The 25,705-nt window shown below is 66.6% G+C and overlaps 2 protein-coding genes across 5 annotated transcripts; one reads left to right on the top strand and one right to left on the bottom strand.

The window, feature by feature from the left end:
* The first annotated feature begins 8,723 nt into the window (after positions 1-8,723).
* Positions 8,724-25,697, top strand: PEAR1 (platelet endothelial aggregation receptor 1). 4 transcript variants are annotated; one of them, XM_039867251.1, is made up of 24 exons: positions 8,734-8,859; positions 10,728-10,799; positions 16,514-16,646; positions 17,135-17,239; positions 17,460-17,560; positions 18,276-18,368; positions 18,610-18,853; positions 19,334-19,454; positions 19,670-19,806; positions 19,914-20,126; positions 20,339-20,513; positions 20,597-20,717; positions 21,274-21,437; positions 21,524-21,626; positions 21,740-21,886; positions 22,080-22,205; positions 23,031-23,159; positions 23,273-23,401; positions 23,566-23,778; positions 23,957-24,045; positions 24,131-24,293; positions 24,436-24,510; positions 24,594-24,842; positions 25,309-25,697. In XM_039867251.1, exons 3-24 carry the CDS (start codon positions 16,528-16,530, stop codon positions 25,446-25,448), a joined length of 3,156 nt encoding a protein of 1,051 aa, XP_039723185.1. In that variant the 5' UTR covers positions 8,734-8,859; positions 10,728-10,799; positions 16,514-16,527; the 3' UTR covers positions 25,449-25,697. The 4 variants fall into 4 exon arrangements, with proteins under 4 accessions (XP_039723184.1, XP_039723185.1, XP_039723186.1 ...); XM_039867250.1 differs by lacking the exon at positions 10,728-10,799 and having other exon boundaries at positions 8,724-8,859; XM_039867252.1 differs by lacking the exons at positions 8,734-8,859; positions 10,728-10,799 and adding an exon at positions 10,808-10,992.
* Positions 10,992-15,745, bottom strand: LOC120606118 (B3 domain-containing protein LFL1-like). Its single transcript, XM_039867253.1, has 3 exons — positions 15,348-15,745; positions 11,919-11,975; positions 10,992-11,403 (listed from the first exon to the last, which is right to left on the bottom strand). Exons 1-3 carry the CDS (start codon positions 15,691-15,693, stop codon positions 11,204-11,206), a joined length of 603 nt encoding a protein of 200 aa, XP_039723187.1. The 5' UTR covers positions 15,694-15,745; the 3' UTR covers positions 10,992-11,203.
* Positions 25,698-25,705: the final 8 nt, after the last annotated feature.

Below are 25,705 nucleotides of genomic sequence, written 5' to 3'. Positions count from 1 at the left end.
CTGTCGCTTCCACTCTGGCTGAGGTTCACCTCCCTGTCCTGAGGTCCCCTGTCCACCTGGCGGAGAGGCAGCCCTGGGCCGAGCCTCCCCGCCTCGGCCCTGACCGCCCGTCTCCACACTGGGTGCTCCAAGGCGAGGCCGGAGCTGCGGTGGGAGGGATGGCAGTTAGTGTCGTGGGGACAGAGCGGAAATGTTGGGGGGGTGTCTTCCCTGCCCGGGACAGAGTGAGCAGATGGTGGGACGGATGGGAGAGCACTCCTGTGCCAGTGCTGCGTGTGCGTCTGCGTGTCTGTGCGTGTGCGTGTGCCCATGCCTGTGTGTGTGCATGTATGCGTGCGTGTGCGTGTGCCTGTGCGTGGGCGTACGCGGGACAGGACCAGGAAGGAGCAGGGGAAGGGACCGTGAGGGAGGCAGGACCCCTTGTCCCCCTCCGTCACTCTTGGCTCACGGTGCTTCGAGGTCAGCACCTGGAGGCTGGGGACGGGATAAAGCCATCTGTCTTTCTCCCTGTCCTGCCTGATGGAGGGGGCGGGGTCTCCTTTCTCTCTCCTTGGAACTTCACTGGCCTTGCTGAGGGGCCAAGGCTTCTGTCGGCACAGAGGCTGAGTGTGGCCCCCACCCCCAGGACCTGGGCCCTGCCCCCATCTCCCTCATCCCAGCAGCCCCCACCCCCAGCCCATCACTTCCAATCACCTGCCCAGCTCCTGCAATAACCCACGCTCCCCACAGCTCCTCAGGGCTAATGGCGTGACTGCTTCATGTCCCTGTGTGCCCAGTCCCCCGCCACCGTGATTCAATCTGGGTCTTATCGTCCCCAGGCCTGGCCCGGTGGTGTCTGCCTCTTGTCTAGGCTGGTTAGTGCTGATGGAGGTCTGGGCAGGGCTGCAGGCTGACGGGTGGGGGTCTGGCAGCTGAGGGCAAGCCCACAGGCCCTCCGCTCCTGCCCTGGGGTGGTGGGGGGTGCTGCTGTGCCACCCCTGTGAGAGCAAGTAGTGTCACCTGGGGAGAAAGACAGGGCGGGCGTCAGACCTGACAGGTGAGCTGGAGACAGGTGCCAAGAGGCAGTGCAGACAGACGGGGGCGGATCCCGCAGACCTGGAGACTCAGAGATGGTAGGAGATGGTGGAGACGCTCAGACGGAGGGACAGAGGGACAGAGGGACAGCCGAGTGGGACGAGCTGCCAAGTCAGTGTCCTGGAGACCAGCATGGACTGTCTCAGTCACACTCCCGCCTCCCCACCTCCTCTGTCCCCAAGCCCAGGGGCCGAGGAGGGGGTGGGACAGCCAGCCTTGGAGACGCAGAGGGGAGAGGCCTTGGGCTCTGAGGTTTGGCCCTGCTGAGCAGGACGGAGGCCATCGCTGGAGCAGAGGGGATGGCAGGCAGGTAGCAGAAGGGCCCAGCAGGCACATGGAGCGTTTCCAAGGTCAAGAGCATCAGGGCAGCAGAGGCTCTTCAGACCACAGCTGGAGGTCTTGCTGGAAAGGCTGGGCAGGCGAAGGGCGATGGGGGGCTCCGCGCACGAGCCTCAGACAGGGAAGGAAAATCCCTGGCGAGCGTGGGGGAGGGAACTGGGGTTCACGGGTGCGGACAGCCCTGAAGCCGGTCACTCTGCCCCCTCGGGCAAGGGTGGCCTTGTCCCGGGTGCTGTGGAGGGCTCGCACGGCACTACTGGCCTCCCCGAGGGACACGCGTGGCACAGCCACGTCACTCTGGCTTGCCCCACACAGCCAGGCGCACGTGTGCAAGAGCACGCACACCCGCAGCCCCCGTGACTCATAGCTGCTGGATTTCCTTGTCACCGATGGTACCCTGTACCCCCCACTGCGGCACACGTCCCCTCCCTGATGGGCACCTCCCGCAATGTCAAGATAACGGGCTGCATCCCACACACAGCGGGCGCTGAGTGCCAGCTGAGGTGGACGCCTGCAGGTCGAGGGAATGGGCCCCTCGGTGCCCCATGGAGAGTGGGGTCAGGGACAGCAATCTGAGGCTCTGGAGACCAGACATCCGGGTCCACCAGGCTGGTGTGGGCCCCTCCCTCCTCCCTCTTGGTTGGAAGACCGAGGCTCAGAAAGGTGGGGGGCACCTAGCTTGTGCCAGCTCCTCCAAGCGTCTGGGAGAGAGGAAGGCAGCGATGCAGGAGCCAGCAGGCCCCCCGGGGCCCCCCAATGGGACTGGCCTCTCTGGAGAACTTAGGGTCCAGGCCGTCCTGACCCCCTCAGCCTTCCCAGGCAGCCCCAGCTCCTTCCTGTCCTGCTCCCTAGAGGCCAAGTTCCCGGCAGAAGGGCAGAGCGCCTGCTCTGGCTTCCAGGAGCAGAGGAGGTGGGGCGCTGGGGCGGCCTGGGGAGCGTGCCCCAGTCCCCCGGAACCCCCAAGGCGGCGAGAGGTCCTAGAGAGAATGCTGGGCTCCGTAGGCACTGTGCCCTCCAGCCGGCTTGCGCCTCTTGCCAAATTCCTAACGTGGCCTTGGACAATGAGGAAGGGGCTGGCAGCCCCCCTGGAGGAGCCAGGAGCGAGGACCCCAACTCTCAGCCCCTGCCAGACTGAGCCACCAGGCAGGCCAGCCCCCAGGAGCGAGCACCTCAGTGCTCTGAGCAGCAGCCCCTCCCTGCCTGGTCCTCCATCCCTAGCCCCATCCCCAGGTCTGACAGCCAACCATGCTGAGACAGGACACTGCAGTGGCTTTGGCTCTGGGACGGTGGGGAGGAAAGAGACCTGGAACCAGAGACCAGACGGGCCAGGGCTGCGGGGAGGGCCTGGGAGGGCAAAGGGGTGTGGAGACAGGGGGGCGTGAGGCAAGGGGGTGTGGAGATGGGGGGGCGGGGCAGCCGCAGCCCACACGCTTTGCTGGGAGCGCTGCCTCTGCCCATCTCCCCTCCACGGGCCCTTCCTCCTCTTCTGGGGCTGGGTTGCCTGGAGAAGCTTCCAGACTCCAGAGCCAGAGGGCCTGAGTCTGCACTTAACAGCTGTGTGATGTCGGCAGGTCACTCAGCCTCGCAGTGCCTTAGTGTCCTCTTCGAGCGGGGACAGGACTGGCCCTGACCTCGCACGGCTGTCGTGAGGTTTGAACCGGTGGCCTGCGTGGAGCTGCTGCAGGGCCCGGCCGGCCTGGGGCGGGGGCCCCGTGAACGGTTGCTGTTTCTGTTACTGCTCCCCATGCCCCCGCCCTCCTCCTGCCACAGCCTTTCTGCCACCCTCCTCCAGGCCCTGGTTTTTGGGGGTGGGGGGCCAGGCCAGCAGGGGCATGGTTTGGGGCAACAGGCCTCACAGAAGAGAAGCTGCTGTCCCCTGGTCCCCAGCGCCCGTCCAGCTGCGGCTGCTCCTGGGAGGACTTGCCTGGCTGTGGAGCGTGTGAGGCGAGGGGCTCTTTCCTGCCTCCGAAGGCTGTGGCTGCAGGTCCCTGGGCTGCCCCACCCACCCCCGTGCAGGAAGAGCCGCCACCACAGAGAGGGCAGGGCCAGAGCACCCCACAAACCGCCCCGTCACTTCCAGCCCCTGACTCCTGATTTTCCTCAGCTCACCTCCTCCTGGCAGCCCTCGGGGATTAGACTCAGAGCTTGGCACCAAGGTCATGAACCCTCACAGGCTGAGTCAGGTCTCTGGCATACTCGTCTGGGGGTGGGAGACATGCTCCCAAGGCCTTCTATCCCGAATCCCTGCGGCCCCTCATTCCCAAGTATCTAGCAGTCCTCCCTGCTCCAGCCCCCCTGCTCCCCCTGGGTCTGAAAGCGTCAGTCTGTTCGGCCTGCCCACTGCAGGTCCTGGCTACCTGGGGCCTGCGGTCAGAGCAATGCAGGCCAGAGGTGGAGGACGAGGGGAGGGAGTTATCCGCATCCTCATCTTTGAGGGATGTCTATTGTGGGGTCTCCAGCCTCACTCGGTCTTATAACGGGACTCTGTGGGGTTGACAGGGGCTCAGGGGAACCTCATGGAGCCACCAGCCCGTACTGTGCCGGGGGCGGGGTTGGGTGGCTGCCTGGGTCTTCTTGAAGGAAGATGCGTGGAGACAAAATTTGGGAGGCAAGGGCCCTGGGGAGCGTGGAGTTAGGACGTCCTGGGTGCGGAGCAGATACAAGGCAGTTGAGGGTGGACCCATTCCGATGCTTTTCCTGACGTCACAACCTGTGTGTGTGTGTGTGTGTGTGTGTGTGTGTGTGTGTGTGAGAGAGAGAGAGAGAAGGAGGGAGGGAGAAGTATATATAGAGAGGAGAGAGAGAGGGAGAGGAGAGAGAGAGAGAGAGAGAAGAGGATATAGGAGGAGAGAGAGAGGAGAGAGAGAGAGGGAGAGAGAGATATATATATAGAAGGAGGATGAGGAAAGAGCAGAGAGGAAGAGGAGGAGAAGAGAGATGTATAAGAGAGAGAGAGAGAGCATCATCATGTGCAGGTGAGCTAGAGAGACCGGAGATGGCAGTGCAGGGGGAGAAGGTGCGGCCCACGACACTTGAGGCTCTGACGCCTCCCCTGCCCTCTCCCTGCACGTGGGGCGGGTGGCGCCTCACTGGGGACTGTGCTGCCCCTTCTCAGCCCGGAGCCACTTCGGTCCCACGTCTGGTTTTGTGTTTGCGCGCGCTAGTGGAGGTTTGTGCTAATCCCCGCTCCCAGCCTGGAGCCAGAAGGGACACAGGCAGGGAGGGGGCCGGGGGGCCTGGCTGTCCTCTCCAGAGTGGCCCCTCTCCCAGCCGGATGCTCTTCAGCCCCTGCCTGACCATCTTCAGGCGCGGGGTCGGTGCACCTCAGAGAGGGAGGTGGGGGGTGTGGGGTGCCAGGCGGGGGATACACCTCCCTTCCTCCCATCACTGTCTTCCTCTCTCCTCTCTTCCTTCGGAAGTGGGGAGCAGGAGAAGCTTCTCGGGCAGGGGTCAGACCTGGTTCCTTGTCCCTGAGGAGCTGGCTTCCCCCTGCTGGGCTGGGAGAGGAGGTAATTAATGACATGGAGGCCAGGAGGGGACAGTGTTCAAGGCTAATGTTGTATTAATCAGGAGCTGGTCCCCAGGAGGGACAGGACTCAGCTGGGGTGAGGGGATGTTGGGGGGGCTCCCGGGACCCAGGAGCTCCTGACTCCTCCCCAGCCTCCCTCCCTCCCTGCCCACGGCGCCTGCCACCCAGCCCTTGCCCGTGTTTTACTGGAAGTCCCTCCTGCTCTCTGCCCTCTGACCTCCTGCCAGGATCCCTCCCCTGGTCCGCTCACCTGGGTGTGTGTGGGGTGGGCAGCCCCCCCGAACTCCTTCCACACTGCCCCTGCCGCGGGCGGGCGGTAAGGCCATCAGGTGATTCCCCAGGCTGTCAGACCTGCCAATTGCCTCTCAACCTCTCCTCATCACCAGGCGCCCCGCGTGACCCCATCCCATATTATTCCCCCTCCCAGACAGCCCCTAAACTGGGACCCAGTTATCTCACAGGAGGGGTCTGGGCTGACATGATTACACAGGCCAGAGTGGGGGGTGGGGCTTGAGTGCCAGGCAGGGCTGGGAGGGGGAGTGGCGGGGGGTTGTGGGCAGATGCAGGCAGAGGCCACCCAGCGGCAGGACAGAGAGGGGGAGGCCAGGCTGGAAGGTGGGCAACCAAGGCGCATGGCTTGTATTTCAGCCCCCTCCTGAAGATCCAGGAGGGCGAGGGAGGGGTGAGCTGGGCGTGCCCCGAGGGCATTGTCGCCCTTGCTGACCGCTTGTGCTGGGCGGGGAGGAGGGGCAGCAGCAGCGATGCCCTGGCCTCTCAGGCTCTCCCGAGAGGACCTCGCTGCCCCTTTGGCTCCTGCCCAGGCCGGCTGCCCTCCCTCTGGCTGCGCCCCCCTGCGTGCGCCTAGTGGGACTGCAGGGGAGACAGGGCGTGGCGGGCGGGTGTGTGTGCACGTCCAGTGTGCGCACGTCCAACCTGATGCGGTATGTGCAGGACAGAGGCCAGCCTCACGCTCAACTCTCCGCCACCTTTCTGGGTGCGGGTGGCCCCCAGCCCTCTCCAATTCCCTCGAGGCCCCTTCCCAGCCCGGAGGGAAGCACCCACGCCCCTCCCCTCCCCCTTAGTGTGTTCTGAGCCCACAAACTCCTGGCGCCTCCGCTGGTCCAGGCCACTGGCACTGCTCACCTAGGCCAGTAGCCACCGCCTCGCTGGTCCCCCTGCTGCCTCCATGCTCCCTAGGGTTTTCAGTGCGACACTCATGTGTGTCAAGCTGAGAGGGGCCACGGCCCTCTGCTCAGAACCGGCTAGCGGCGCCCGTCTCGGCGGGAACGACTCCACGGGCCCCGCAGGGCTGGACACCGCGCGCGACGCCACCGGCCTCCGGCTCCTAGCTCGTCTGGACGCGGCGCGCACCACGGCCTCCGGGCCTCTGTGCGGGCCTTCCCGCTGCCCGGGGTGCCCTGCCCCTGCCCGGGGTGCCCTGTCCCCGGGGCGTGCGTGGCTGCCTCATCCACCTCCTTCGGGTCCTCACCTTTTCGGCGAGGCCGACCCGGACCACCTTTCCCAAACTGCGCCCCACGCCCCACCGTCCTTCCCTGGGGGTTGTCTCTCTTTTTTATACAGCACTCTTCATCGAGCCTCGCGTGCCGACCTTTCTGACTCAGTTTACTCATCAACCCTCCCCCAACACCGCTGCCAGAACGGGAGCTCCGTCTCTCACGGTCCCCATTTAGGCCGGGCCCCGGCGTCACGAAGCCGATTTTGACCGAGCCCCGGTCCTTGAAGGCCTGAGTCTCGGGAGAGGGCAAGTTGAACTTTCAGATTCGGGAGGGGGCAGAGGCTGACGGACGCCCAGCGAGGCGGCCTTGCGCCGAATGCGGAAGGATGACAACACCTGAGCCAGGTGAGGGCGGGGAGATCGCAGAGGCCTCTTCTCCGGTCCTCAGTCTCCCCTGTTGCCCCTTGAAGATGCTGGATCAGGTGACTTCCAAGGCCCCTCTGGCCTCTGACATGCTGCAACTCTATGGTCTTTGGCCTCCGGCCCCGGGCGCTGTGCTCTGGTTTCTGCTGCCCCCTGCTGGAGACTTTTGGTGGCACGTGAATCAGGAAGAGCGGCGTCCACCCTACCTCATCTTCTTTCCTTCCCTTCCTTTCCCAAAGGGGGCGACACCATCCAGTCTGCCCCCCCAACACCTTCCTTCTCCAGCGCCAAACCAAACAACGCTTGCTTGTCTCGCAGATAGAAAATGTTCTCAATACATATTCTCGACGAAGGACTTGAAACCAGAATACATAAAGAATTCATAACGCATAACCCAGCAATCCCGCTCCTAAGTAGCTACCAAGGTAAATGAACACATAAAGGCTTGTACACAAATGTTCGTAGTAGGTTTATTCATAGTAGCCCCCAAATGGAAAATAACCTAGCGCCCATCAACTGGCGTAAAGATAAGTGGGGCTTATGTCCATAGAGCTCAGCCGCCCGAGCGGTCAACTGCTGAAAAGTCTTACTGCGGGACACGGGTGTGAATATACTGTGCGAGCCATTTACACGAAACCTTAGACTGTAGCAACCGGAAGCGGATCGGAGACTTCAAAGGGCCAGGCTTGGGGGTTGAGGATGGAGCTGGGGGTGCAGCCTTAGCAGCAGAGGGGCACAGGGAAGTTTTGGGGGAGAGGAAGATGGCTAAAAAATTTTTTTTGATTGGGCTGGTGGTTACACAGATGAATGCATTTGCCGAAGCTCATCAAACTAAGATATCGAACTAAGTGAAATGAGCCAGACACAGAAGGACAAATACTGTACGGTTCCACTTGGACGAGGGACTCAGAGCAGTCAAGGTCGGGAGACAGCAAGTGGAATAGAGTTTGCCGGGGGCGGGGGGCGGGAATGGGGAGTTTGATAAGGACGGAGTCTGAGTTTGGGGCGATGAAAACGTCCTGGAGCCGGATGGTGGTGACGGCTGCACAAAAATGTTCTCAATGCCACTGAACTGGACACTTAAAAATGGTTAAAATGGTTAAAATTTTATGTTGTGTCTTTTTTACCACGATAAAACAATTTAAAAACTGTCATCGAACTGTACACTTTTAAGTGGGTACATTTTTTATTGTCTGTCAACTATATCACAGTAAATTTTCACAAGCCTGGGGGGGTGGGGGGGGTCCCGTCTCTGTCTTCCCGAGCTGCTGTCGCAGGCGCGCTTTGCAGAGGGGCCCCTGTAATCAATTAGGCCACAGATCTCGGTTCAAATTCCGCTGCGGCCACTTACTAGAGTCCTAACCGCGTGGGACATCTGTCTCATCGTGTAAACTGAACGAATCTCGAGTTAAGGATGAAAGGACGCAGTACCCCTAAAAGGGCTGCTGATGGCAGCAGATGGTACGGAATTGTCTCTGCCCCTCACACCGAGACTGGTAGGGAAAGGTGCCCTAAGAAGGGCAGGGGACAGGCCGCCGACCCCGGGAGCGAGCGCATTGGCCCCGGTCGGCTGTGCCGGGCAGAGGCGGGGACTCGGCGGGAGGCTGCGCCCCGGTGGTCCGGAGCGGCGGGAGCGGGAGGCCCTGCCCCGGCCGCCCGGCCCAGACCCGGCGCGTCTGGAGTGAGGTCGCCTCGTTGTCCGCACTGGCAGGGACGACCTCAGCGAGCCCCCCGCAAGCCCAGCGCGCAGACCGGAGAGGGGCGGCACGAGAGCTGCTCTTCGCGCGGCCCCGCCCCCCCACCCTCACCCCCCTCCGCCCCGGCCCCGCCCCCGCCCGCTTCCCGCCGGGCTCCCGGGTTCCTTGTCCAAACTTCCTGCCGAGGCCGAGCCCCCTCCTTCCTGCCCCCGCCCCGCGCCCCGCCTCGGCTCCGCGCTCTGCAGTCAGGCTGGGGCGCCACGCGGGGAACCCCGCGCGTCCTCCTCCGGGCCACCCTGGTCCCCACCCCAGGCCGGCGGAGAGCTAGGTTCCCCGGGCAGGTGAGCGACGGCGCGACCCCGCTCCGGGAGAGCGTGTGGGCTCCGAGGTCCCCTCCGGACTGGGGTCTGAGCCCCCTGGGCGGTGAGTGGGGACAGAAGCGAAGGGGGGGGCCCGGGGGATGGGGTCGCCATCCATGATGAAGCGACGGGGACACGCCATGCACACGAGGCTGCTTCGCCGGCCCTGCGGGGACTGAACAGGACAGCCACCAGCCGCTGGCCCGTCGGGGGCTGGAGGGGTAGGCGTGCCAGGTCCTCTGCTTGGCCGAGGGGCCGAAAGAGCGCCCGGGGGAGTCACGGCTGCTGGGTCCCATCTGCCCCGCCCCTTACAGCTGTAGGACCCGGGCCGGAGATGTCAGGGCCAGCCTCAGTCTGGCTTCTGAAGGGGGAGGACGAACGCGCGCCCACCTCGGGGTCCTGGCCGGCTGCGCGAGAGCGCGCGCGGTGCCAGGTCAGCGCTGGTCGTCAGGGAATGCCGGAGCAGGGTGCTGGGGAGGGACCCGGCCTTGCTGGTCCCTGGTGCGCAGAGCTTCTCCAGTTTTCAGGACTAGGAAGTGGACCGAAGACCCCAGGCACTTGAGCCCTCAGAAGGCGGGTCAGCTGGGGATGACCCCGGGTGGGCTGCGCCAAGGCTGGAGGGCAGGGGGGGGTGGGGCCCGCTCCGGCCTCCCCTAGTGGACTCTGCTTCCCCCGCCTTTTATGAGTGGCCTCTCCCGGGGCTGGGCTGTGACCCCAGTCCCCGGGGACGGGAACAGCTTGTGCTGGCTGGAGGTTCCCAGGCTCGGCCAGACTCGGCTCCAGACAGGACCCAGTGAGGGCTCAGCTCTGAACTCTGGCCTCAGCTGGGCCTGGGGACTGGGAGCTGTTCCCTGAACCCCACCCCACCCCAGTTTTTGATATGGGGCCCGTGTGTGAGCCAGGGTGTGGGGGCAGCCCTCCTGTGCCTGTCCTCTGCTGCTGCCCGTCCCACTTCTGAGGCCTTGTAAAGCCCACCAGGCTGGTGGCCGGCCTGCTGGCCGGGAGGCGAAGCCTGCGGTTGGCATGTTTCCCCACTGCCCCCCGCTCCCTATCAGACCCTCCCAGAAGAGGAAATGCTCCCAGGCTGTGCCGTGCCCGGCGGGAAGCCCGGGTAGATACAGGTCACTGGCCGCTGCCCGTCCCCTCCCCCCGCCCGCTCCCGCTGGCAGAGCCGAGGCCAGGCCTGGCCTCCAGCAAGGGCCCCCAGCCTCTTCTTCTGGGGCCCTGAGGAGGAGGGCTCCTGGGGTGCGGGAGCAGCCCTAACTCGGGGAGGTGTTGGCACCACTCCCGGCACAGGACGTTCAGGAGAAGCCAGCAGGAGGAGGGGACAGGCAGGGTGGACAGACAGACGGACGGAGATACAAAGACACAAATATGGAGACAGGCTGAGCCCCAGAGACTCCTGGGAACGACGCAGCCCAGAGGGGAAAAGGCCGAGGCAGAGAGCAGAGCAGGGCCCAGAGGGAGCACAGGAAGCGGGGGCGACAGGGGGCAGGACGAGACTCAGGCGAGGACTGCGCCGCCCCCCCCCCCCTGAGGCTGGCTGGCAGCCTCTGGCAGGCACCCGCGCTCCTGGGTTTTCCTCATCCACTGGGGGGGGGGCGCACCTTCGTTCTAGGGCTGCTGAGAGAAGGGGTGGGACCTGCCCACAACCCACAGCTGACAAGGGCGGGAACCGGCGTGACCGGGGTCCCCGGAGAGAAGCGGGGTGGGTGGGCCCTGGGCCTCCTGGGCGCCCTTCCCCGCCTCTGCCTCCCACCCGCCTGGAGCCTGGTCCCAGGAGGAGGCGTGGTGGGCAGGAGAGGCGGGCACCCCTCCTCTTCAGGTGACTCGCTGGCTCCACCCCGCAGGAACCCCGAGGCCAGCCCTGAGGAGTTCCTGCCCGAGGTCAGGGGGTCAGGTCTGGAGCCGCCTTTCACTCGGTAGGTGCGGTGCCGGCGATGTTGGAAGTTCCTTCCGGCTCCGCCTTCCCGCCTCTCGCTGACACTGTGCCGGGGATGCCACAGCCTCCAAACCGCCCTCCCTCGGTCCCCTTGCCTGCAGAGTGAGGTCCAGGCTACTGGAGTTGGGAGGGACCTCGGCGCGTGCCCATCGCTCCACGGCCAGGCACCCCAGGTGCGTGCGTGTGGGTGCTGGCGGTGCGGGGGACATGCGCCGACCCCACGAGCTCCATGCCGGTGGGGAAGGTGGTCCTTAACAAAAATGTCATGGCCATGGGGTGGAGGGGATGTTGGGGGGCCGCCGACCCGCTAGTGGAGCCTCGGAGAGGAGGAAGCCTGAGCGGGGGGAACCCAGCCTGTGGGAGCCCAGACTCACAAACTGGCAGTCACGAGATGGGGTTCCGGCTCCTGGTCAGCCCGTCAGACTCGGGGTGCTCCAGCAGCTGTGAACTGCTGGCTTGGCCTGGAGTAGCCTCTCCTGCCCCAGAGGGGACACTGGTGCTGACCTTTGCCTGGGGTCTCCAGAAGAGTTGGTACATGCCTAGTTCAGAGCTGGCCTCGGGACAGGATTGGGGTCTGGAGGTCCCTGTGTGACGAGGGCGGGAGGAATGGGTGAGGCCTGGTGTCCTCAAAGGGGCCACCAGCCTGGAAGGGCAGGTAGGGCCGGGGCATTCGGGGTGGCCGGGCACAGGCGGCAGTGTCGTCAGAGGGGGTGCAGGCAGTGGGCTGTCTCTGTGATCACAGTGCAGTGGCAGAGGCCACGGGGCTGGACCCCAGGGGTCTGGGCCCTGGGCCCCCTTCCTTGTCGGGGGGCCCAGAGGGCATTAGGGAGGGTGGTGGCTGGAGCAGAGCTGTGCTTTCTGGGGGTGTCTTGGGTGCAGGTGATGAGCACCCATGGGTGGGGGCCAGAGGGGAAGGAGCTGCCCGTGGCCTGTGTCACCCAGGGGACCACCCTCCACCCACTGCTTTGGTATTTGAAGCAGAGTTGAGTCCTGTGTTTGCCTCTGACACCTGAGACCCCGTGGTCTAGCCAGGGAAGTGGGGTCGGAGGTCACCAGCACGGCGGGAGGGGGCGAGGGTCGGGCTGGCCCCGGCACCCACCTCCGGGAGGCTTGGCGTGGATGTTTGGTGACTCAGACCCCTGAGCTCCGCTCTTTCCTGATGAGTAAACAGGTCGGGTAGGGGACCCTCAGCTTCTGTTTCCTGAGCGACAGAACACAAGGCCGGCCCCTCACCCCTGCCCCCTTCCCGCCCGGCCCCCGGCTGGCCGGCAGGCTTCCTGTTCCTCCATCCGGCAGGCTCGCCCGGCCGGCTGGCTGGCGGGGCCGCTGCGCGGTGTGAGCGAGTGAGCACACGTGGACCCCGAGGCGTGGAGCAGAGCGGCGCAGGCCCTGGCAGGGCCCGGTCAGAGTGTGTCCCGCGTGGGACAGAGAGGGGTCCTCGGACTGGGATCTCGCTGCTCAGTGGGGGGCACAGTGGGACCCTGTCTCCGTGGCAAAGAGAATTAGGAAAGGGAACAGGGGAGCAGACACAGACAGCGGGGTGACCTCGGCAGCCGAGCCCCCGCCCCTTGTGTGGGTGCTGCTGGGGGGGTGTCCCTTTCACCCCGGAAGGCGGACCCCGAGTGGTGGGCGGACGACATGACCGCGTGGCCCCTGACAGCGTGCGGTATGGGCGAGGAGCGCGGGCAGAGGCAGCGGGGGACCCAGAAGCTGTTGCAGGAAGGGAACAGAGGCAGAAAGTGGGGTGTCCGGTGAAGACAAGACGAAAGGTGAAGGGAAAGAGGCGGGGAGCCCTAACCCGGGTTCCGCTTCTGCGTGGACTCGTGTCCCCTGCCCGCCCTGGGCCGGAGGCTCTGTCCCGGGCCCCCCGTCCCCGTGCTGGTCCTGGTACTTTCCCATTTTACAGACGAGGAAGTAGAGGCTCGCAGGGCCTGAGGTCACACAACTTGCGACGACTCTCAGTCCTGGGACCCTTAGGCTCTGAGACGGGAAGGCAGGGGGAGGTGGGGACGGGGGAGAGAGGAAGACGGGGCCACGGGACCAGGCAGGCAGAATCCAGGCGACCCGCCTGTCAGCTGTCTTTGGCCTGAAGAAGTACCTGGCGGGCAGCCCATCCTTCTGGGCAATCGGGGTTCTTGGGGAGCCCGGTTCCTCCCGCCTCCACTTCCTTTCTCTCTGTCAGCATCTAAGGCCCCATCCCTACTCCTGGATCATCCCGGGAGTTCTTTGGGAAAGAAAAAAACAAGAAACCGCTTTTCCTGGAATGAATACCCGAGGGGGCGCGGGGGAGCGAGGCAGACCTCCGTGCTGCCTGAGCACGCTGCGTCCAGGCTCCGGGCGCCTGTGTCCGAGCCCACTGGTTAGTCCCCACGGCACCCTAAGAAGGGGACACTGTCCCCTTCACAGCAGAGGGGCCGAGAGCTGGCGTTCACGGTCACAGCCAGGCTCGAGCGGGCTGGGAGGGTGCAGGGCTCAGGGGGGCCCTTGGCCCCCCGCCTCCCAGAGAAGAGGGGCTGGGAGGGCTGGTGGGGAAGTCCCCCTCCCTGTCTCACTCTGCTGTCTGCCGTCTGTAGACTGTCCCCTGTCCGCTGGGAGCTCTGCCCGGCCAGTCCCAGCTCCTGGGGCTCCCGGCTGGCCACGGTCAGGCTGGAGGAGAGCTGGGCCGGGTGAGCGGGGCAGGGTGAGTGGGGAGGGTGAGCTGGGCCGGGCCTGCGTGGGCCGCGAGGCCTCGGGGGGCAGGGAGGCTGGGGGCCTGGCCAGGAGCCCAGATGCTTTGCATCTCGAGGTGGAGGGTAGAGAAGTGTCAGCTCGTTCTCAACTGTAAACACATCCCGGTTCCCACGCCTCTGATCTGTGTTCTCGTGCAGCCCCCACCCCCCGCTTCTCCTGCCCGCCCCTGCCAGCACCCACTGCTCCCCCAACCCCGCCTCCCTGCGACCCAGGCCACTAAGAATCGATGCAAAGCCCTGGGATTGCGGTCTGGGCTCCAAACAGACGGGAGCCCTGGGGAGGCTCCCGCCAGCAGCCTGGGTGTGGGTCTCAGCTCTGATAGCCCTGGCTGTGTGGCTTTGAGCAAGTGGCTTACCCTCTCTGTGCCCATTTGCTTATCTGTAAAATGAATAATACCAGCGTGGACCGATGGGGGCCTAAAGCAAGGCGGCCTGTGGAAGTCGCTCGGAGCCTGCCTCGCTCGACACGGCAGCCAATGCGTGGGGTCACGTCATCGTGCTTGTGAAGGGGGTGGAGTGGGGAGGAGGGGTCTGCCTGAGGGAGGGGCTGCGGAGGGGCTGGGGCACGCCTCAGGCATTGGTCTGGTAGCCCCTCGAGGGGCACGTGGACTCACGGGCCGGTGCCGCTGGACTGGAGGGTCTGGGAGAGACTGGGCCTCAGGAGCTGGGGCCGAGGGGGCAGCCTGGGAGGCCCAACCTGGGGGGCTGGGCGGGGGCTCTGGGCTCCGTCCTCGGGGCCGAGCTGTGCAGGCCAAGCCCTTCCGTTCCCCGCTGACCACCCACCGGTCTCCCACCCCACCCTGGCTTCCAGCCCCTCTGCTGACCAGCTGCGGCTTCCCCGGCCTGCAGCCTTCCCCCGAGGCGGGAAACAGAATCTCCCCACCCTCCAGCCGGCACCCCGCAGCCGGAGAGCCCACCCCCCGTGTTAGGGTCCAGCGCCCTCGCCGCCCACCTCCACCCAGGCCTGTGTGCAGGGGGACCATTTCCCCAGAAGTGGGTGGGGAGGGGAATGGTGGGAGGGGCACTCTGTGGCCCCGCCTCCTGCACCTCAGCACCCCCACCCCTCACCCCCGCCTTCCAGCTCACCGTGGCCTCCAGCTCCAGGGACAGACCCAGGCCACGGCAGCCTGGGGTCCCGGCGTGTCTGGAGGTGAGTTTCACCCCGGGGCAATCCTGGACCCAGACAGACTGGGGTCCGATGCAAGGGCGGGGGCTGTGCCAGGGCCACAGCGGGTCCCGCAGGAGTGAGGCCGGGCCATGCTGAGGGGTGAGGGGCAGCCGTGCGGAGGGCGCAGGGCCCTGGCTTGGCTGCTGGGTGCTTCAGGGAGAAGTGAGAGGTCAGCTGGGGGCAGGCAGGGCAGCCTGGAGGCGGGCACTGGGGCTGGGGAGGCAGCTGGAGCAGGGCAGGGCCGAGGGGGTTGTTTGGAGACGATGGAGAAGGAGCCAGCCATGTTTGGGGGGCGATGGGGGCGTGTGTGGGTGGAACCCTCCGAAGGATACTCCTGACTGTGGCCTGGTCCCCGAAGGCAGGCTGAGTCCCCTCCTTACCCACTCAGAGTGAGCCACAGGGACAAGCGCCTGGAAAGGGGCTTCTGGCCCTGAACCCCTGCCCCGCCTTCTGAGCTGAGGGCCGTGGGAGGATGGAGCCACCCCACTCCCTGCTGCCCGCCCCCCACGCACACATCCTAGCCGGGCTCCACTTCCTGTTCTCAGGCTCCATGTCCTGAGCAATGGGACTCCCCGCCACCACACTGTCTGCGCCCCCCTCCCCTGGCCCTAGGGCCTGTCACCCTGCTCACCTGAGGTTCCCAGACCCCGTGACGCCACAGAGGCCTGGTGGGTCACTTGTAGTGAGTTCGTGGGAGCTGAGCCCGAGGAGGAAGCACAAAGGCAAGGTGGAGCTGGGTCCCCAGGGAGCTGCGGGTGTGGGGGGGGCGCTGCCTGTGGGAGCCCAGCCCAGCCCAGCCCAGCAGGAGCAGCGCCCTGAGGGCTGACTGGGGGACACCCAGGGAGACGGGAAGTCATTGAGGACATCTGTCCTCCAAGACCTGGGGGCAACGAGCACCGTCCAGAGGAGCCGAGACCAGCTGTAGGGACCCTGGGCATGTGTGGGTGGCGGGACGGGTGGGGCCAGGCAGCAGGCATTCCAGAGATGGGGGTGCCGATGGCCCACGCCCCCACCTTTCTGCTAGGGAAAATCATAAGCAGATGTGGGCTCCTCAGGGGGCACAGAGTGAACCGCCAGAGGTTTAGGAATTTTGAACACGAAACCTGACACCTCAGGCACGGGGGCGGCCATGCAGGAGCTCAGCTTCCCTGACCTCTGGCAGAAGACTCCAGGTCCCCACCGCCCTCCTACCCAGTGGGCGAGGCCAGCGGGAGGTGGTGCGGCTCGCTGAATCTGAGGCCGGGGAGGGGGGGGGTTGCCTTGGTGTGGCCAGGTGGGGGCCTCGGTAAGGCCGGGTGGGGGCCTCGGTGAGGCACCTCGGTGAGGCTGGGTGCAGTGGTGCCCGGCAGGTGCCTCGCAGCCGGCTCCGGGGTGTGCGTGGGCGCCGCCTGCTTCCCGGCGTTTGCCGGTGCCCGCGGCGCAGGTGCCCCCTGCCTGGGTTTGATGGGGGCTCTTCCTCTAGCTGCGCCCAGGTCGGGAAGCTTCCTTCCTGACCGCTCCGGGCTCCAGCTTCACACCCAGGGGACGGCGGGGGAGGCCCTGGGCTGTAGAGGCACGGTCAGGGCTCGGGCACTAGGATGGTGGGGTGGCCGGGGGGCGGTCTGTGGTAGGGGTCGGGGAGCAGAGCGGAGGCGGGTGGCATAGGCTGGACCTTGCGGGCGCGTGTGGAAGAGGAGGGAGCAAGATGAGACAGGCGCCCAGTGACGGGGTGCGGGGAGACGGGGCGCAGGGGGCGCAGCTGGGGGGCCGAGAGGCAGCAGCCCGCGCCCTCCTGACACCCCGCTCGGGTCTCTGCAGTGCCCTCGGCAGCCATGCCGCAGGCCTCGGCCGTGTCCGCGCCGCTGTGCTCCCTCCTCCTCCTGGCCCTGAGCCCGGGGCTGGCTGGAACCCTCAGCCCCAATGACCCCAACACCTGCACCTTCTGGGAGAGGTGAGAGGGGCCCCTGCTGTGCCCCGAGCCCCCCCCCGGCCTCCCTCTGGGACCCTCCCACCCCCACCTCCCTCCGCTTCTGCTTTCTCCACTCCCTCCATGGGCCGCCTCGGACTTGCTCCCGGCTCTGGCCCTGTCTGTCCATCCTTCGCCACTTGGGCGGCTGGTGCAGGACAGAGCGCAGGGCGGGGCGGGCAGGGGGCCAGCCCGGCGGGAGCCGAGGGGCCAGGGCAGGGGACTAGGCCAGCACAGGCCGCACCAGCTGGGCCGCAGTCCGCTCCAGCGCCACTGCCCTGCCTGGGGTGAGGAGAAAAACGTGGCAGGTCTGGTCCCCCAGGGCGAGAAGGGGGGTGTCCCAGGCATACGCCAGTTCTGGGAGGATCCCTTCAGATGGCGGGAGCAGGTGGGGGTCCGCCCGAGGCCTGGGGAGCAGGCCCCGACGTGGAGGTGGCGAGCCCCCCCCAGCACCCCCTGGCCCTTCCCCACAGCTTCACCACCAGCACCAAGGAGGCCCACTCCCGCCCCTTCAGCCTGCTGCCCCCCGAGCCCTGCGACCGGCCCTGGGAGAACCCTGACACCTGCCCCCGGCCCACGTGAGTGCCCTGACCCCGCTGTGGGCAGGTGGCTGCAGCCCGGGTCCTTCCCGGCTTTCTCTTCTCCGGCCCGTCAGGGTTTGAGGAAGCAGCCGGCCTCGGACACTCAAGGCCTGGGGTGTGTGGGATGCGCTCCGCATCCCCCCAGCCGGGCGCTGGCAGGGCCTGGCCTCCCCGGTGCCACAGGCAGGGACACTGAGGGCCTGTCCGGCCTCCCCAGGGTGGTCTACAAGACCGTGTACCGCCAGGTGGTGAAGACGGACCACCGAAGGCGCCTGCAGTGCTGCCAAGGCTTCTACGACATCAGCGGCGTCTGCGTCCGTGAGTCCCGCGGCCGGCTCTGCCCAGGCCTGCCTGTGCCCGCGGGGAGGGGGTGCTCCTCCGCCCTCCCCCCACCTCGTTGTCCCTGGGGACACAGCCGCCAGCTCCTCCCTCGGCTCCCCTCTCCTGGTCCCTCTGTGCCTGGGCTGCCTGTCTCCCCGCTGCGGGTCTGCGTCTGCCTGTCTCCCCGCTGCGGGTCTGCGTCTGCCTGTCTCCCCGCTGCGGGTCTGCGTCTGCCTGTCTCCTCGCTGCGGGTCTGTGTCTGCCTGTCTCCGTCTCTGTCTCTCTGTTGCTGTCTCTGACTTGTCTCTGCCCGGTCTCTCCTGCCCTCCGCCTCCCATACCATGAAACCCCCAGACCTGCTCTGCCGCTCACCCCTTTTCTCAGCCCTGGCCCGTCACCAGGCCCTGCGGGGACTCCTGCTGAGCGTGCCCCACCCTAGACACCCCCCACTCCGGACAGCAGCCACTTCTAGTCACTGCCTGAGGAGCCCTGTCCCGTTTTCCCATGGTGCCTCGAGAACCTCGCAGGGAGGGGCTGGGGGCAGGAACCTCACGGTCTCGTCCAGCTGGGCCCTCAGCAGGTGCCCCTCAGTCCTGTGAGAAGCTCTGTGGGGCGTGCCGGTCCCCGGTGGGGGAGGGGGACAGGCTCAGGCCTTGGAGGGTGGAGGCGATGGGGGTGCAGGCGCCTCGTCACCCTGCCCCCTCTGCCGCAGCACTTTGCGCCAACGAGTGTATCCATGGCCGCTGCGTGGCGCCCGGCCACTGCCAGTGTGCACAAGCCTGGCGAGGTGACGACTGCTCCAGCGGTGAGTGGCCGGTGGCCGCGGGACCCTGGCACAGCCTCCTCACCGGCACGCGGGTGCCTGCGACCCCAGGCGGTCACCCACCAGAACCCCGCTGCAGCCAGCCGCCTTCCCCAGAGATAGCGTGCAGGGTTTGGGCCAAAGTCCCCCACGGGCGTACATGCGGACAGGGGACAGAGACGTGTGGACTGGGGGCTGTGGGTCGAGGCCCTCGGTGACCCCCTGCCACTCCCTCGTCTCACAGCATGTGCCCCAGGAGTGTGGGGACCGCAGTGTGACAGGCCCTGCAGTTGTGGCAACGGCAGCTCCTGTGACCCCAAGAGTGGGGAGTGCTCCTGCCCGCCTGGCCTGCAGCCCCCGCACTGCCTGAAGCCCTGCTCCCCTGGCCGCTACGGCCCCGCCTGCCAGTTCAGCTGCCACTGCCACGGGGCCCCCTGTGACCCCCGGACTGGAGCCTGCTTCTGCCGCCCAGAGAGAACGGGGCCCAGGTGTGTAACGGGGACAAGCACGCTGACGGGGCCGCACACGCAGGACCACACGGGGGCATGGGGGGACTCAGACGGGGCCCCAGACGTGGGGGTGGCATCCAGCGGCCAGGACCCAGAGTCCCCGCTGCGCCGCTCACCGGCCGGCGGTCGTGAGCCGGACGCTGACGGATCTTGCTTCCTGTCTGTGCGATGGGGACGATGGGGACCGTGCTGCACCCAGCAGGGTCGCTGTGTGTCACAGGGCGGGGCCGAGACGGGGTGCAGGGGTGCAGGGAGGCACAGCGCGAGAGGTGGAGGTGGAAGCCTGTGGGCTGTCCACCCCGCGACTGGGCGGTGCTAGGTGTCCTGCCATCCCCCGGAAACCTTTGCCTGACCCGGAGCCCTGAGGTCAGGCCTGCCTCGCCGAGGGCCTGCGGGTGGCCGGCCAGCCTCGTGGGCAGTGGGGAGGCACGCACCGACCGTGCCTGCTCTGCCCGGCAGCTGCGAGGTGTCCTGTCACCAGGGCACTGCCGGCACCCTCTGCCCCATCACCTCTCCTTGCCACAACGGGGGTGTCTTCCTGGCCGCCCAGAATTCCTGCAGCTGCCCACCTGGCTGGATGGTATGAGGGTGGGGCCTGGGGGTGTGGGGCGGGAATCTGGGGACCAGTCTGTGGGTGGCTCTCCACGGGGGCTCCGAGGAGCACGTATGTGAGGGGTGGGATCTGTGGGCTTGGAGAGGTGCCAGGGCTCTGGATCCCCGAGAATCAAAAGGGTCCTGTGTGTGGGGGGGTGTTCCAGCAGGCGCCTTCAGCTCTGTGGACCCCTCACCCCACAGGGCACCATCTGCTCCCTGCCCTGTCCGGAGGGCTTCCATGGACCCAACTGCTCACAGGAATGTCGCTGTCACAACGGTGGCCTCTGCGACCCATTCACTGGGCAGTGTCACTGTGCTCCAGGCTACACTGGGGACCGGTGAGTGGCCTTGGTGCGGGCTGGAGCGGCGGGGGCGGGCTGGGGGCGGGCGGGGAGCGGGTGGGCGTGGCCGGGGCGGGGCCGGGCTCACTGGGCGCGGCGCCCAGGTGCCGTGAGGAGTGCCCCGTGGACCGCTTCGGGCAGGACTGCGCAGAGATGTGCGACTGCGCCCACGGCGCGCGCTGCTTCCCCCGCAACGGCGCGTGTCTGTGCGAACACGGCTTCGGCGGGGACCGCTGCGCCGAGCGCCTCTGCCCCGACGGCTTCTACGGCCTCGACTGCCAGGCGCTCTGCGCCTGCGACCCGGCGCACAGCCTCAGGTGGGCCGTGGGACCCTGGTCAAGGGCTCAGGAGGCCAGTGGGAGAGGCCTTCCGTGTGAAGCCGCCGGAGTCACGAAAAGCGCCGGGGGCGCATCCAGGGGTGGGGCCGCTGTCACCGAAGGGAAAGGAGGGCGGTCCTGGGAAGGGCAGGGGGGCGGGGCGCCCTCGGAACCGCGCCGAACCTCCCTTCCGGCCCCCGCCTCGCCCGCAGCTGCCACCCGATGAGCGGCGAGTGCTCTTGCCGGCCGGGCTGGGCCGGCCTCCACTGCAACGAGACCTGCCCGCACGACACGCACGGGCCCGGCTGCCAGGAGCACTGCCTCTGCCTGCACGGCGGCGTGTGCCAGCCCGACAGCGGCCTCTGCCGGTGCGCGCCCGGCTACACGGTGAGGCGCGCCGCGCGCCCGGGGCGGGGCCCGGGGCCGGACGGCCGCGCTGACCCTCCGCCCCGCCCCGCCCCCGCCGGCAGGGCCCGCACTGCGCAAGCCTCTGCCCGCCCGACACTTACGGCGTCAACTGCTCCGCGCGCTGCGCCTGCGAGAACGCCATCGCCTGCTCGCCCATCGACGGCTCCTGCGTCTGCAAGGAAGGTAACGCGGGGGCCCCCCCAGGGCCGGGCCCGGGGCGCAGGCTGCGGGGGGTGAGGGAGGGACCAGGGGGCGGGGCCGGGGCGGGCAGGCTGCGGGGCGAGGGAGGGGGCGACAGCCGGCGGTGGGAAAGCCGCCGGGCGGCTTCCTTCCTGCCATCTCCGCTCCGCTTTTTCTCCGACTGCGAAAGTCCCACTCGTCCTAAGAAACCTGCGGCCTCCAGTCCCCACTCCTCCCTGCCGTCTTACACCTGATCCGGATCACGCAGTGTTACCTGCCAGGGCCTCTATCAGCTTTGGGGTTGCTGCCGCCCCGTTTATTGTGCAGAAGCGGCAGCCACGACCCAGAAGGGGGCGCGTGGCCGCAGCCATTTAGCCGTCTGCTCCACAGCTTACGTCCGCGTCTCCTGTGCGGGCGGCGTGAGCACCGCACTCCGCCCCGCGCCCTCCTCGCCCCGCCCCGCCCCGCCAGCTCAGAGCCTGGCACAGCCGATGCACAGTGTGCGCTGGCTCAGGATGGGAGCCGGGTCCCGTGCCTACTTGCAAGGTCCCTCTTCCAGGTTGGCAGCGTGGGAACTGCTCTGTGCCCTGCCCGCCTGGAACCTGGGGCTTCGGCTGCAATGCCAGCTGCCAGTGCGCCCACGAAGCAGCCTGCAGCCCCCAAACCGGAGCCTGTACCTGCACCCCTGGGTGGTACGGGGCCCACTGCCGGCTCCCCTGCCCGGTAAGTGCCCACCAGTCTGCCTGCCTGGGGGAGGGGAGGGCATGGCAGCCCCCTAGCTGACCACTCCCCCTCACTCCCTCTCCAAGAAGGGACAGTTTGGTGACCGCTGTGCCAGTCGCTGTGACTGCGACCACGCTGATGGCTGTGATCCTGTTCATGGACGTTGCCAGTGCCAGCCTGGCTGGATGGGTGAGCGTTCTGGGTGTCTAGGCCCCAGCCCCACTGTGGAGTGGGGGTGCTCAGAAGAACCCCTATGGATGGGTGAGTGTGGGGCAGGCTCACCCGTCCTCTCTCCCCCACAGGTACCCGCTGCCACCTGCCCTGCCCTCAGGGCTTCTGGGGAGCCAACTGTAGCAACACCTGCACCTGTAAGAATGGAGGCACCTGCATCCCTGTGAACGGCAACTGCGTGTGTGCACCCGGCTTCCGCGGCCCCTCCTGTCAGCGATGTGAGCCCCCCCCGCGCCCCCCCTGCTGCCGGCAGGATGAGCGAGCGGTGCGGGCAGCGCAGTGTCCACGCCGGCAGCCCCCGCTCTACCACCTTTGTCTCTTCTGTCTTTGGGCCAAGGAGACAGTGGGGGGATCCAGGGCTAGTTGAGGGGTTGGCACCTGCACCCCGTCACCCGGAGCCCCTCCCCCCAGCCTGTCAGCCTGGCCGCTATGGCAAACGCTGCGTGCCCTGCAAGTGCGCTGACCACTCCTACTGCCACCCCTCGGATGGGACCTGCCACTGCCTGGCTGGCTGGACTGGCCCCAACTGCTCCCAACGTACGTAGCACCTACCGGGGGCTCGCGTGGCTGGTGTGCGTGCCCGGAGCTGGGCTGTGGCTCGAGGCTTCTGTCCCGGGCTCCGCGGCATAGAAGCCTGTGGACCCAGCTTGAGTCGTTCACTCAGTCGTGTAAACGCTACAAACACTGGGCATTGCCGCCCCGCTGGGTGCTGAGGGCGCAGCAGTGAACGGGCCAGGAAACCAGCTCCGAGGGAGCCCGGGAGCGTGTGTGTGGGGGTGGAGGCGGCGAGCTCAGTTTGCAGTATGTTCTCTTTTGTTTCGCGTTTTTCAATTTACTTACATGTGGCTTCTCTTCCACATAAATGTTTGAAAAACAGCATAGAAAATTAGTCAAAAAAAAAAAAAAAACGTTTGGGAAGGGGAGCTGAGAAGCCGCAAGTCCGTGAGAGGCTGCGTGCAGGCTCCTCAGTGGGCAGGGCGGGAATCCTCCGGGTGGAGGGCTCTTCCACGGCATTCAGTAACAGCTACTGTTGGATTATTTGCTGACGTCAGATACGCAAAAGTTATGCCTTAAATAGTATGGATGCTTACTTCGTAGTCCAGAGCTGTGCGGTGTGCGTGGTTTGGAAAGCTTTTGCCGTCTGGCTCTGCCACGTTGTTCTGAGTGGCTTTAGATGGCCAGGCGCAAACGTTCAGTGGGCGGCCGGGCACGTGGGTCTGCAGATCAGCATTCGTGAGCCGAATGTTGCTCAGCGCCTTGGTGTCCCATCGCCGAGGGGAAGGTTCCAGTGATGCTGGGGGCCGGGAGTGCGTCGGGGGTGGGGCTGGCTGGCCTGCCAGACGGGCGCCTCGTCTCTTGCAGCGTGCCAGCCGGGACACTGGGGAGCCAGCTGCGCCCAGCTCTGCCGCTGTCACCACGGCGGGACCTGCCACCCCCAGGATGGGAGCTGTTTTTGCCCCCCAGGCTGGACCGGACACCTCTGCCTGGAAGGTACCAACAGAGGGGAGCTCCATGGTCCTGTCCCCGAGTTAGCTCTAGCCCAAGGAGGGGACCGTACTGTCCTGGCGACTTCTGACCTGCCTGCCTCCCTGGCTCTCTCCCAGGCTGTACTCCAGGGACGTTCGGTGCCAACTGCTCTCAGACATGCCACTGTGGCTCCGGAGAGAGGTGCCACCCAGAGACCGGGGCCTGCGTGTGTCCCCCCGGGCACAGTGGTGTCCCCTGCAGGATCGGTGAGTTTCCTAGGCCCCATAGTCTCTGGGGAACAAGGACACAGGGACCTGCCGGGTCTCTGCCAGGATCTAGGCCCCTCGTCTAGGGAGTTTCTCCCATGTACACCCCAAGCTCACCAGCAGAGGCAAGACACTGTCCTGACTGCCCACCCCCCACCAACCAGGAAGCCAGGAGCCCTTCACCATGATGCCGACCTCTCCAGTGGCTTACAACCCGCTGGGGCCGGTGATCGGCGTTGCGGTGCTGGGGTCCCTGGTGGTGGCCCTTGTGGCGCTGTTCATCGGCTACCGCCACTGGCAGAAAGGCAAGGAGCACCAACACCTGGCTGTGGCCTACAGCAGCGGGCGCCTGGACGGCTCTGAGTACGTCATGCCAGGTGAGCTGGCCTGGGGCAGGGCACACCTACGAGCGGCTGGCTCACAGGCACAGGCTCCTGCACCCTTCCCTGGCCCCGGGAGGTGGGCAGCGCAGAGCTGGACGGAGGAGGAGTTCAGAGGGGCCGCCAGGCCTGTCTGACCGGGCAGGTCGCCCGGCGCCCGTGTCTGTTCTCACAGATGTCCCTCCCAGCTACAGTCACTACTACTCCAACCCCAGCTACCATACCCTGTCACAGTGCTCACCTAACCCCCCGCCCCCCAACAAGGTCAGTGCTGGGGGAAGGGTGCCCTGCGGGGGAGGGGGGCTGACCCGCGGCTCTGGGAAGCTCCATCGCTGTCCCCTCCCATCAGATTCCCGGCGGTCAGCTCTTCGCCAGTCTCCAGGCCCCCGAGCGGCCAGGCGGAGCCCATGGGCGCGATAACCATGCCACCCTGCCCGCCGACTGGAAGCACGGCCGGGAGCCCCCTCCAGGGCCTCTGGATGGGGGTAGGAGCCCGGAGGCCAGGGTCCCTGGTGAGGGGGGCCGTGTGCAGCCCAGTGTCCTGCTCCATTGGAGTGTGTGTCTGCAGAAGGGGTTCTGGCCCAGTTCGAGGAGGCTGGAGCCGGGAGAGGGGACGGGAGGTCTGACCGTGTGTTGCCTCCTCCTCCTCCTCAGGCAGCAGCCGCCTGGACCGACGCTACAGCTGTAGCTACAGCAACAGTGACAGCCTGGGCCCCTTCTACGGTAAAGGTTTGGCCTGGGGCCAGGGAGGGGCTGGGCTGGGGTCTGCAGGGCAGTGTCCCCCGCCCCAGCTCGATGTCTTCTATCCTCAGGGCCCATCTCCGAAGAGGGGCTGGGGGCCAGCATGGCTTCTCTGAGCAGTGAGAACCCCTACGCCACCATCCGGGACCTGCCGGGCCTGCCCGGGGGCCCCCGAGAGAGCAGCTACATGGAGATGAAGGGCCCCCCTGCAGGTTCCCTCCCCAGGCAGCCTCCTCAGCCCCGGCACAGCCAGAGGCGGCGACACCCCCAGCCACAGAGAGACAGCGGCACCTATGAGCAGCCCAGCCCTCTGGGCCCTGGTGAGCCCCCCTTCTTGCACTGGGGTGGGGACAAGGAAGGTAGGCCAGGGAGGGACAGAGGGACGGCATGTGGAGGTGGCGCCATGTGCCAGCGAGTGAGGTCCTTGGGGCCCAGCTTGGGCTCAGACCAGGTGTGGCGTTCAGGTGTCCCCGTGCCTCTTAGGGCCTGTGAGTGGCGGCACCTACTCCCCAGGGCCGAGGATCTGAAATGGTGGCTGTACAGCACCTGACTTGTAGAGCTGGTGCCCAGAAAAGTGAGGAACAAGGCAGGTGACACGGTGTCCTCACCTCCTGTAAGGAGCGTAGGTCCAGATGGCCTCCCTCACTGGCAGCTGGGGAGCAGCACGCACTGCACGGTGGCTGGCAGCCAGGCACTGGCCCTCTGAGGGCAGGAGAGACCAGGGAGGGGAGACTGGTGAGGGCGAGAGGAGCCACCTCACTCTCGTCCTGTCCCCTCTGAGTCTAGACCGAGACTCCGTGGGTTCCCAGCGCCCCCTGCCCCCCGGCCACTACGACTCACCCAAGAACAGCCACATCCCCGGACACTATGACTTGCCTCCAGTTCGGCACCCTCCGTCACCCCCACTTCGGCACCAGGACCGCTGAGGGGCCTGGGTGGTGTGCGGAGGCCGGCACACCAAAGTGGGGGACAGAGCTGGCCGTGCCCTGCCAGGAGCAGAGAGGACTGCCAGGCCGTGGACGTGCACGTGACCGTGACCGACAAAGGAAGCGAGTGGAGGGGCGGGGCCCCCGGCTCCACGCTGGGACGCTGGCGGCAGGAAGCCCGTGTCCTTCCCTCCGACCCACCGGCCCCCCAAGCCCCAGGGCCCGTGCACACGATTGAACGTTGCTGGATAACTCCG

The sequence above is a fragment of the Pteropus medius genome, unplaced genomic scaffold, assembly GCF_902729225.1.
Source record: "Pteropus medius unplaced genomic scaffold, Ma_sr-lr_union100, whole genome shotgun sequence".
NCBI lineage: Eukaryota > Metazoa > Chordata > Mammalia > Chiroptera > Pteropodidae > Pteropus > Pteropus medius.
This window is presented reverse-complemented; position numbering and strand designations above follow the sequence as displayed.